Source organism: Mercenaria mercenaria, chromosome 3, assembly GCF_021730395.1.
Source record: "Mercenaria mercenaria strain notata chromosome 3, MADL_Memer_1, whole genome shotgun sequence".
NCBI classification, from domain to species: Eukaryota; Metazoa; Mollusca; class Bivalvia; order Venerida; family Veneridae; genus Mercenaria; species Mercenaria mercenaria.
Genome location: NC_069363.1, coordinates 66,196,237 through 66,209,168, shown reverse-complemented (window position 1 = coordinate 66,209,168; position 12,932 = coordinate 66,196,237). Strand labels below are relative to the sequence as shown.

The following is a 12,932-nucleotide window of genomic DNA, read 5'->3' as shown; positions in this document are numbered from 1 at the left end:
TTGAATTGATGTTTTTTTAGAAAGCAATATTACGATAGGGAGTTTTATTGCTTCATAGACTAAATGAACTTGACCATCTTTCTAATTGGACAATATACCATTAACAGTGAAAAGGGGTGCTTACCAAACATATACTGACTGAATCGCTAACACTATAGATTATGATCAGACTGCACGGATGTCCAGGCTGATCATGATCTACATTGGTCGCTAAAGCAGAATCAATCGTGTCCAGCATGCTTAGGGCTAAGTACCGTGTCTTGACTGGTGTAAAACGCAATGTATTCAAGCACATCCGATCTCATTAGAGCCCGCATACACACAATTGCATTCATACACTAAAAAAACCCACAAAAACAAATGATAAACTGAATATAAAATTTATTGTGTAAATAAGAAATTCTTTGAAGCAGTTTAATAACAACATAAAAACAATAAGTAAAACTGTCTTGTAAATAGATGATAGATACAATTTAAGAGTGCCTTTCATATTGAAACTATCAGAGTTAAATAAAATAATAAAATGCGATTCTCTTTTATTGAATTCAATGTGGAAAAGCACATTAATATTCTTTCTATTACATGTTAGCTTTTCTTGCTAAAACATCAAATTAAAACTTCTTTTTTCTTTGCCTAAAAGGCCTACAGGCCATTCTAATATTGTATTTCTGTTTAAGATAAAGGGCATACTGGAATCCAAATAATGTATTCATAGCAAAATCGTGTTTTACTTAAATTAATACACTCAAAATCGGTTATATATACAGTACGTCGCCAGAATATTTCACTCGGGCTACGCTGTTGTTGCGTGGATCATTCCCAAAACGCCAAAGTGATAACAATATAACTATTGTAGTGGTGACGTAGTGGTGTCTTTTCAATTTTGATCATATTGAATAAAATATTTCCTCACTTTTCTGGGGAATACAAACAGTATGATTTATGGAGTAAAAAGCGAGATTCTGCATACTTTATTACGCTCGCCATCATTATTGTTAAAGAAAGCGGAATGGAATGTTATGAAAGGGGTATCAAATAACCGGCGCAGCCGGTTAGGGTAGTTAAAGTGATTTAACGTAGTATGTGCTTCAATGCCATGTACAAGTTTTATTTTACCAAAACATAGTAGGCCTAAGTGTTCTATACAAAGTTCACTTATTGAACGGCTTGTCGGTCAATAGTCAAAACTACTGTCCAAGGTTCAAAAGAATGGAGAGCAAAAGTTTTTATTGACCAGCAAGGCTTTCAAGAAGAGTTTTATAACAGGACATCTGAAATTGATTTCGACAGTTTTTTTTTAAATTTGTTTTGTAAGTCCAATAAAAAAAAACGTTGAATACAGACCGAATATACAGCAAAACATTCTTACTTCGTCTCATATATTCCTTTTGCTGTAACTGAGCTCTCATATTTGAAATAACTGATTGACAAAAAAAATGCCAGTTGTAAAATTAGTAGGGTATCAGAGTTGAATATTGGTGAATATATGACATAAATACCACACATAAGTGCAATTTTCATTATGATCAAGTGGATGCCTGATTATGTTTCTGATTAATAAAGATTAACAAAAGTTCTCATGTACAAATCAACAATTCGATTCGAAGGTCTAGTTCTTTTTAAGAACATATTTTTTTTTCCACATGGAAAATGGATATCATGTTGAACTTGAAATTAGATAATTATATAAACAATATATCGGCTACAGACTGTGATCGTAAAGTTCATGTGTGGTACTTAACCCACATGGTACTAGTATGGCACAAGTTCAAGGCTGCTTTCAAAGAAAAAAAATGACATCAGAATGAATCTGGAAACCAAATTCAACCAGCTGATGCTTGTTTATAGATAAGAACTACATGTAAACATATTCGCCATAGCTGTCAGCCCTGGCTAATTTGACATGCACGACTGAGTTATCCGCCCGCCCACTAGTGTAAGATGGCTGCGCCTGCCCGCTAGAGTAAGATGGCTGCGCCTGCCCGCTAGAGTAAGATGGCTGCGGCTGCCCGCTAGAGTATGCTGATACTACACTGCCGGACTTCACATAGCGTGGTTCTTCCAACATGTACGTCTGATTACTCATGGCTTGTTGGCCCTTGAGTACCGCTCCGTTGTTTGAAGTATCTGTTGGATAATACATCATTGTTGGTGTTGGTTGACTTTTGGCCTTCGGCTGCCAGTTGTTATAGGTTAGAGTCTCAGCCTAGAATAAAAATGCAAAAAGGAAATGGTCAGCTGTGTTTATTTTGATACCTCTGATCGATTGCAAGAACAACACAACTTAAGATTTTGATCTAAAGGAAGTGACTGAATACAAACTTACGGAATACATCTTCTTTTCTTCTCCAGTAGAATCTTCTGCCAGGCGGCGCTTTGTGAATGTACCAATCACAAGCAACACCAAAAAGAGGGCACCAGCAATTGTAACGCCTATAATGATTTTACCAACAGTTCCAATGACGTCCTTCCTTTCTTCCTCCTCAGGCATGTCAGCTGTATCACCAACTGTAATCACATTTATAGCCGAATTTCAAGTTTTGCTGTCTCCAACAGTGGGATTATCATCATATCTAACTTTGAACGTAGGAAAGGAATAAGGTATAAAGTCTTATAACAATTCTAATTTCTCCATTGTCTTACGAAACTCAAAATGTGAGTAGTAATTCAAAGATTACCATTTCCTCTCGAAAAAGTTACCAAGCTATAAGTTCGTTATAACCTCGGTGAAGACGTGACACAAAAAAAAAACCATTTGCTTGTAAGATCAAACTTTCTTGCCTATCTAGCGGGAAAAGACTATAAGGATCTTATATGACTGCCTCTGTACGACAAGGTTTTCCTTAACATGCAGGGTAGATTGGAAAACCGAACGCTAGCGAGTTTTTTTATCCACGTTCCCGAGTGTTGGGAATATAAGGATCTTAAATGACTGCCTATGTAAAACAGGGTTTTCCCAAACCCGAGGGACAGCGTGGAAAGGAAACCCGAGCACTAGCGAGGTATTTTATCAAAGCTGTCCCGAGGGTTAGGAAAACGCATGCCTTACTCAGACAGTCATGTTAGATTATTTTTCTTGCTTACCGTTGATAATATTGCAATATTTTCATAGATATAAATTAAAAATTGCTCATACATTATGACGTCATAATACGGCGTAAAATAATGACGTCAGGTGTAGCTTATCTTTTTCCTAGGGATATGATAAGATGGTCCCTTACTGGGATAACCTTATCTTTCCCCAAAACGATTATCCGGAAAAGAGATCTCCTTACCATTTTCTTTGCGAAAGGGTAAGATGAACATGCGCATATTAACGTCATTATTAACGTCGTTTTACGACGTCATAGGATACGTGCGACTTTTATTTTAATCATACCTTTGAAAATATTCGATAGGCAAGAAATGTTATCAAAATGACTATCTGAGTAAGGCAGGTGTTTTCACAGTCTTACATCAGCAGTCATATACGATCATTATAATTTTTCAACGAGTAATCACCAGAATGATGCTACGATGAAAATATTTTATGACAAAAAAATCCATACTTTCTTTTGGATCCCTTATCGTGTAAATCGCACTGAAGACATAACCACCGCCTTGCCCCTCAGTTACCATTTCGTCTACAACGGTTGTCACATCATCTTTCATATTGCTTTCTATTTCAGCTTCGGTTGCCCCGGAACGTCTCAAATCAACTGCTGCATCCACGTAAACACTCCCTTGTCTAAAACAGATCAAATACTCTTTAAAAATAAACTGTGATAACAGGAAAAGAAATTGGCATAACTGAAAGTGGTATAGCTGGCAAACAAACAAGAACAATATGTCAAATTCTTGCGAATATGTGAAAATGATGTCATGATGACTTTTCACAACCCTGCTAGTACATTTTATGCTTATTCAAAACGAGGGAAGATTCGAATATTTCAAAATACCGTGAATATGACAAAAAAACGCCAACTACAGAGCAGAGACAAAGTTTAAAAGTGGAAGTGATCGGTTGGTCAAATCTTGAGGTCATGACAGCATACAATAAGCTTTAATGCAATCTATTTTATATTCATTTTCTTAAACACTTCCTTAATTTTCGAAAGGGACTGTTTATGTATGAACTTATATAAACTTTTATATTTTTTTTTTTATAAAATTTAAACTTGCAGTAGATGTTCAAATAAGCTTTGAATGTTATTTTCTTTCTAGTGACTCTTGAATTACTTCTATTACGTTAAAAAAAATAATGATTACACTCGTTTAAATGCAAAAAATAAATCCAGCATTTATTGCATTTTTACAGTACAAAACCCATGCTTTTCAACATAATTATGAGTTTGTTAATCTTGATAAAAAAAGTCAGACTTACGACCTAAAATACCAGTTCTCTGCACAAAATACATAGAGAATGTAACTACATAAGAATCTAAATATTTTACAAGACTCTGACGCAGTGTAGGGGACTGATTATAATTATTTGAGTCAACCAAGAAGTTTGCTGTTTTCGTGTCAATATACGATGTCAGACAATAATAATGAAAATAGATTTGAAAAGGGAATTATCGAACAAAAATCGAGAAAACATATTTTTTAAAGCCCTGGGTTGTATGATACTATGTTTGTTAATATATTTATATACACTGTTATGAAAATTGCAACATGACCAAACTAGCGTAACAAGAGCTGTTTGAAAAAACATATATGCCACCATTGTCAAAAGAAACTGGGTATATTATCTGCTGCTACTTTGACCTAATGACCCACAAACATCAGGGATAATCCACTGACCGTAAATAACCATACCATGAAGTTTGGTGACCATAGGCCTAGGCATTCTCAAGCATTTAAATTCTAAAGGTCACTGTGACCTTGACCTTTATCCTCCAAAACAATAGTGGTCATCCATTTATTGACCATAGAAAATCATGCGATACAGCCGTAGGACAAAACCATTTCCAGCTTTCATTAAAACACAAGTTTCTCGGTCATGTGGTTATTGAGCAGAGATCATTTGCTCTAACGACAGATGGACCGACCGACACGAAAGACATCTACGAAACAATAAACCCCCACTTCTTCCAAGGGCGACATAATAAAAACAATAAAGATTGTGTTCTAAATTTTGCTTTCTGAATATCTTTCAACGACTGATTACAAAGAATATGTGTATTGTATATTTATTGTTTACCTGAACATTCTTATTGACACCCCAATGTAGCCTGGTAGGTTATTAAAATTGGATTCCAACTGTAACAGAAAACAGAAATTCTTACATGAACACATTAGACCAATTCAGCTTTATTTCGACTTTCGAGATTGTTTGAAATTAATTCAACTTTCGGTTAAAGTATAATGCTAAATCCAGTTAAGCTTTTCTAACATCCGTGAATTAAGACTTTCAACCAGGTCCGAAGTTCCATGCTGTAGATTGAAATTCAGCTTTTCAAAATTTCAGTTTCAATGCCAGCTAAAAATTCGTTCTTTTTTTTTTTTTTAATTTTGAATTTTGATCATCAGGCTTACTCTAAATTCAACACAAGCCCGATACTCAACTTCTTGAAAATAAAATGAATTTAGCTTGGAATCAAATTTCGACACACTATGATGTTGAATGTCGACCTTCGATCTAACATAAGTTTCAAAGCTGCTTTATCTTCAATGACAGCGCGACTGGTACTTATTTGATAGGAAATGGACAATCACTGTTATTTAATTATGCACAAAACTGTTATCAAGCACAGTATTATGACAACGAGTTTTTGTCTGGGCCTTTGAAATCAGAAATTATCTTGCAAATTGATCATTTCATTATCAGTGTCGAATTTATGATGTGAAATCGCTGAAAGTTATGGGTTTTTTTATTCATTTTTTTTATTGAGCCCCCTCCCCACCCCTCCAAAATGAGTGAGGCGGAACCATTTAACAAAGTTGAGAGAAGTTTATGAAAGGATATTACAGACCAAGTTTGATCTAATTCTGACCAGCAGTATCTATGAACATGTTAAAAGTAAAAATGTTGAGGCAAAACGATTGACAAAGGATAAAGGACCATCCACTTCACCAGCTCTCCTCCCACTTCACCTCCAACATTTTTTTTCTGCGCGAAAGACTTAACCTCCACTTAAAATCCTATCACTTTTTGAGTTTCTTATTAAGGTATCCGACCCACAAATAGATTACATTCAATGCCTGGTGACACCATCTTTTTGGTATCATTTGGAAGAGTTGTGTCTGCTGAACAAGAATTTGTAAATAAGATGACCATAATATTATGCACGAATCACTACAGTCATGTAATGACTGCGAAATGATAAATCTTACACTGCAATAACTGGATTTTTGTTGAAGTATCAATGAAAACTATAAAGTAAAATGATAACAAGAGGGCCATGATGGCCCTATATCGCTCACCTGTTATCATTGCACTTAAGGACAAGTCTTCAAGGTCAAAAGATCATAATAGAAATCAATCAAAAGAATTATGAGAAAATATAGTTGAAATTTTCTTTAAGTAACTTTAAAAACAAGATTTGAAAACTTTTTGTAGAGGTCCACTAGGCAATGCTACATGTCAAATATCTAAGCTCTTCTGGTTTATTTTTAGAAAATTTTGAAGATTTTTCTATGTACAATCAAGTAACCCCATGGGGCAGGGTCAATTTGACCCCAGGGGTCATGATTTGAATAAACTTTGTAAAAGTCTAATAGGCAATGCTACATGTCAAATATCTAAGATCTAGGCCTTCTGGTTTATTTTAGAATTTTTTTTTAAGATTTTCCTATGTAAAATCAAGTGACCCCTAGGGCGGAGTCAATTTTGACCCCGGGGGACAAGGTTTGAACAAATTTTGTAGAGGTCCACTAGGCAATGCTACATGTCAAATATCTAGTCTCTACGCCTTCTAGTTTATTTTTAGAAAATTTTTGAAGATTTTCCTATGTAAAATCAAGTGACCTCTGGGCGGGGTCAATTTTGACCCAGGGGTCATGATATGAACAAATTTTGTAGAGGTCCACTAGGTAATGCTACATGTGAAATATCTAAGCTCTAGGCCTTCTGGTTTGTTTTAAGAAAAACTTTTGAAGATTTTCCGTTGTAAAGTCAAGTGACCCCTAGGGCGGGGTCAATTTTGACCCCCGGGTCATAATTTGAACAACTTTAGTAGAGGTCAACTAGGCAATGCTACATGTCAAATATCTAAGCTCTAGGGCTTCTGGTTTTTGAGAAGAAGATTTTTTAAATATTTTCTTATGTAAAATCAAGTGACCCCTGGGGCGGGGTCAATTTTGACCCCGGGGCCCATGATTTGAACAAATTTTGTAGAGGTCCACTAGGCAATGCTACATGTGAAATATCTAAGCTTTAGGCCTTCTGGTTTATTTTTAGAAATTTTTTGAAGATTTTCCTATGTAAAATCAAGTGCCCCTGGGGCAGAGTCAATTTTGACCCCGGGGTCATGATTTGAACAATTTTAGTAGAGGTCCACTAGGCAATGCTACATGTCAAATATCTAAGCTCTAAGGCTTCTGGTTTTTGAGAAGAAGATTTTTTAAGATTTTCTTATGTAAAATCAAGTGACCCCTGGGGCGGGGTCAATTTTGACCCCGGGGTCATGATTTGAACAAACTTGGTAGAGGTCCACTAGGCAATGCTTCACACCAAATATCTAAGCTCTAGGTCTTCTGGTTTTTGAGAAGAAGATTTTTAAAGTTTTTCCTTTCGGTTGCCATGGCAACCAGTGTTCTGCATAGAATTCAATTCTTTGAACAATTTTGAAAGGGGGCCATCCAAGGAACATCCCTGTGAAGTTTCATCAAAATTGGCCTGTTGGTTTAGGAGGAGATGTTGTTTAAAGGAAAGTGTGGACGGACGACGGACGGACGGACAGACGGACGGACGGACGGACGGACGGACGGACGCCGGACGGTGAGCGATCACAATACCTCACCCTGAGCACTTTGTGCTCAGGTGAGCTAAAAAACTTATAACATATTTTTGTCATGTAATTTATATTTTCGTTTTCAGTAGACAATACACTTTCAAATGATAACAATAAAGAGTTTACCAGGCATCAATATTTGATATATAGTGGACTGGATTCCTTAACCAAGAATTGCTAAGTTTTTAAATACATATACAAGGAACGTAGCTATGTCATCAGCTAAACAACAACTTGTTTGTGTTTTCACCGCCCCAGCTACATAATGGCTGCTGAAAGACAGGCCTACTTATGAACATAAATTTTAGTGAACTAAACATGAATGTTTGAAGACAGTCAATTTATTTTCGATAATTTAAAGATCAACTTAACATGGGCATCTACCTACCAACATAATCATATCATCAGCTAATGATCTGTAAGCAGCTGACGTACTGATGCCGTAGTTCGGGTCCCATGGCAACCCTTTCAACTGGAAAGTAATATCTACCCTTCTCTCCCTTGTCATAGTCGCTAATGAGAGAGAAAAATAAGACATACGTTAACAGAATATGCAAGTATGAAAACTGTCGTTGTTATCTTTACTTAAAAAATTAACGTTTGTCATATTTGTTTTACTTTTCAAAAAGGGGTTTGTGATTTTCAAGATCTAGAATTTTTGATCATTCCTTAAAATAGAGAAATGTTTATTTAAAGTCCATGGAATGAAAATCATACGCCATAAAATCGTAGAAAGAAAAACGACCCCACTTATCAATGATAAACATGGTCTTTACTAACCTACTGTTCCCACAACATCTTTGGATTATTGTCTGTAACGGCATACTAGGTTTTGCAGATTTATGCAGGGGAGAAAGTCTTGATTTGATATTATTTTTTTTACAGGATTTGGTAATTATCAACAATTTCTATGTAAGCATAAAGGGTAGAAACGTTCTTACCAGGTCTATCGCAAGAAGTGAAACGATATTTATTGATGGATACCGATTTCCCCAAAAGATGTTTAGTGAGGCCACCATTAGCATTCACATTGCCTCCCCAAGCAAATACTAAGTAAGCTTCGTTGGTTCCGTCGAAATCGAAATCTTCTGCATCCCCGGTTACCAGTGCACGTGTAAAGGTGACAGACGTTCTGCCATTTTCAACGCTACCAGATACGCCTTCTACGTTCTGACTGGCGTCTAATGGTGGGGGACTATAAGCTCGAAGGTGTCTGAAATTATGAAAAGTGTTTTACTCTGAATAATGTTCCTAATCATGAGGAAGAATTGACCTCATGACCGATATTGCAGAAAATCGATATCAGGGGAGACAACAGCTATTTGGTATTGGTAACATATATTGGTAACAGGTGACCGGTATTGCGATGTCGATATCTACTGCCTCCAGGATGTTTATTTCAATATCAAGTGTAATAAAAGAGAAGGTTTTTCATAAGATAATTAAACAAGCTTGAATTATCACTGGAGTTACAAATTATGGAAAAGGGATTTTTCATTAGAAATAAAAGAAGTCATTTTTATCAAATGAATGTTTAATATGTAATTTTCTGAACCATAGCATTTTTAACATGTTATTTAATAATAATTAAATTAATTTTTATATCAATAGACCATATCTATCAGCAATAAAAACCATATTTTCATATAAACTTATTTTCATACATATTTTTATATAAGAAGAATGTATATTTTAACATGTTTTCGAAAAACAATGTAACAAATCGGCTGAACATTGCTATCTGTAAACCATTTAGATTCAAGTTAAAGGCAAATATCGATGAAGTCTTATTTATTTATTTCTTTCATTTTCAACCAAATCTGAAATGTAAATGACCCTTAATCTCTAGAAAAAAGGAGGTTCGTACCCATAGACACATCCTTTTATATTTATATAGCACTAGCATTGATATTTTTACGGCGTCTCCCATCTATAAAATATGCTGTCGTTGAAAAATAAAATCTGACATATATATTTAAGAAATATGATCTGATTTTACATTGTTTTAAATAACGCTGTCTTTAAGTATAATATGTGTAAAAGACCTAGGTACCACCGCCCCCCCCCCCCCCCCCCCCACACACACACCCAACAAAAAAAAGAAGATCGAACCATGTTTTATCCGATTTTATAACTTTTACGGCCATAACACATTCTTGTCCAAAAAAGGAAAACAAAGACAAATATCAAACAGGGAAGTCACAAAATACTAATAAACTTGACGAATATATTTTAAAATTGTCTGATTGATATGTATTATACCTCCTGCCACTTCCACGTCCATTCTTATGTCACAAAAATACATACGTAAGTTATTTTGTTGTTGTTTTTTTTTAAACAGCTGTTTACAATTTATAATTACACAGGTGTAGGTTTTGAATTATTTTAATCTGAAATGGTTGAACATCACACGTATATCAATTCAGTAATTCTTAACATATAGACAAAATAGGAAGTTTAATGAATCGAAAATTATGGTATGTTTGTAAAAATTAAAAAAAAAAAAAAAAAAAAAGATGGCAATCAGCGTGGTACAGGTATTTTGCCGTATTCAGGCAGACATTATTCATTTTAATATAACTACACATATTCCACCAATATATGAAAACTGTTTGCAAAATAAAAAATATGTAAAAGATTAAAATCGCATGATAACTTTACCTTGTAATTACAAAACAAATACCCGTATTAAATTCAAAACGCAATTATAGCCTTATCAGTATTATAAACGTCTGTGTTGTTTTAACGTTCCTTATTTAGAGGTAATTGGCAAGTTTTAATACAGGTCCAATAAAAAGGATTTATGCGTAATGCATACAACATTTTATTACTTCTATATAGAAATTTGTTTCGTGTAAAATTATCTTGAATTGAACATGTACAATAAATTATGAAAGTAAGTTAATCACGACGACATTTATGATAACTGAAAAGATCATGAAACCAGGTAAAATGTTCACGAAAACAAAAATATATCATTAAGTTACTGAAGAAAAATTCAATTCTGTTTTAAATGCAGATATTATTTACATTGCAAAAACATTCTTGTACACAAAAAAATGCTCCGGACTTATTTTCCAGCTTTAATTTGATCAAGGCGGACCTTGAAATTTATTTACTCAAATTTATTAAGTAAAATATATACAAAAAATTCTGTATTTTACTTTTTTACGACAGTTTGCATTTGTGATCCAAGGGTCGATAGGAAAGCTATCTCTTTTAATGTTTAATTGACATAATTGGCATAACTGACACTTGATATTTAAATGTATATGAAATAAGGTGAGAACAACAACATAAGAAGAAATGCGCATCTCTTTCTTTTTAGAACCGAAATATTAAAATGCAATATTTATCTTATATTGTTTTTTTGATATTAACACAAAATGAATTACTCGCGAAGTAAAATTACATTAAATGATTAAATCATTACTTTAACCTTTTGATCACAATACCGCATGTTCACGCGGCATACTATAATATCGTCTGCTTATGACGCTACAACAACAACTTCGCGCTGAAGTTAATTTTTCTTCGAAATTAGTGGAAATAAACCGTCTGAGAACGAATCAAATTTTTATTTCACAAAAATAAAATAAATATCATTCAAAAGATAAATTCAATGAGAGTAGGAAAGTTCTTGCACCTAAGCTTTCATATCAATGGTTTTATACAAAAAAAAAAAAAATGCTTTGAAGAAACGCATGTATGAGATTTTTGCACATTTTATATGGAAACAAAGAAGGGAAAAAATGACGAAATGATGGCACCAAACTTCATGCGAAGAACGAATCAAAAATTAAGATAAAATTTAATCAAAACAATCCTTGTGATGAATCAAATGTTGAACTTTGGTAATATGTTTGCACCTAAGGTTTCTTATTTTTAGTAATTTTGTTATTAAGTAAAATGTGAACATGCCCTTCTTATTTCTATATAGAAAATCTGACCGCTATCGATTATTGGCCGGAGGAATATTCTTCGGTATGAATTCCTTCAACTTAACCTTTCCAGTTTTTGCAAATAGTAAAACATAAACGGAATCAATGTTTGTATCACAGAAAGTCCTGCTATGATATCGTTTATGGCATTTACGTATTGATCATTCATTATTTTAAAGAAATAATTTATAACAAAACCGTGATTTAACACTATTTTAACATAAATATATTTTATGTTCATCAACAAAAAATGATTTTATATGTCGGTGGACACGGAATCTTTTTTTTTTTAAATGTTTTTGTTTTAGTCTTTTTCGTCTTATTATGTGCAATCATTCTTATTTCGGTGTAAACCGTTTCTCACCCACGATTAATTCGACAAATCATATCTGATCAGTTTCTTCTACTTACACAATTTCATTTTTGTTTCGGTTTTTCTTAATTACATTGAGCGTTATAATTTTGTGAAATTATTTCTTACAACGTATATAACCACCGGAGTGTATAAATAGTGTTTAAACACGATTTTGCTATAAATTATTTCGCATCTAATGTCCTGTATTGTAAAATTTAGATCAATTATGATAGAATTGTTTCTTTGTGCATGCAAAGAGCTATAAAAATAAATAGATTGGCAACTTGAAAGGCATATAGAGCAAATCTCGCCAACCTCCCGTGACAAAAAAACGAGATCTCGTTTACCGGAAGTGGCGCTTTCTCCGCGCGCCATTTTGTTTGCGAAAGCAATTATTCATCGGTAAAATCACCGTATGACCACGCTTCTTTCGATGGCAAAAAAAAAACGTGTACCATTTCACATTAAACTTATTTTGTTTTAGAAGCTAACGTGTATTTTAAATGTAGTTTTAAAGGTACACATTGTAACTCCATGCTCGCTGATGTTTGTTTTTAGTAAGATAACGCCGAATCACGCTATGACACGAGCTCACGCGAGATTACAGCCAGTTGCCATTCTGTGCATTTTATACTTCTTTGGTGCATGTATGGCGCAAAATGGTAGGTCGACACGCTCCTTTGATTATACACATCATGATCT

At 34.2% G+C, this 12,932-nt stretch overlaps 1 protein-coding gene across 3 annotated transcripts in view; it reads right to left on the bottom strand.

The window, feature by feature from the left end:
- Positions 1–364: 364 nt before the first annotated feature.
- The window catches only part of LOC123524508 (uncharacterized), a 54,318-nt gene continuing 41,750 nt past the window's right edge, over positions 365–12,932 (bottom strand). For all 3 annotated transcript variants that reach the window (XM_045302753.2, XM_045302754.2, XM_045302755.2), the window contains 6 exons: positions 8,876–9,147; positions 8,323–8,447; positions 5,183–5,241; positions 3,549–3,727; positions 2,327–2,508; positions 365–2,206 (listed from right to left, as the gene is read on the bottom strand). In XM_045302753.2, coding sequence (XP_045158688.2) covers positions 1,856–2,206; positions 2,327–2,508; positions 3,549–3,727; positions 5,183–5,241; positions 8,323–8,447; positions 8,876–9,147 — 1,168 coding nt within the window. In that variant the 3' untranslated portion in view covers positions 365–1,855. The remainder of the gene's footprint in view (positions 2,207–2,326; positions 2,509–3,548; positions 3,728–5,182; positions 5,242–8,322; positions 8,448–8,875; positions 9,148–12,932) is intronic.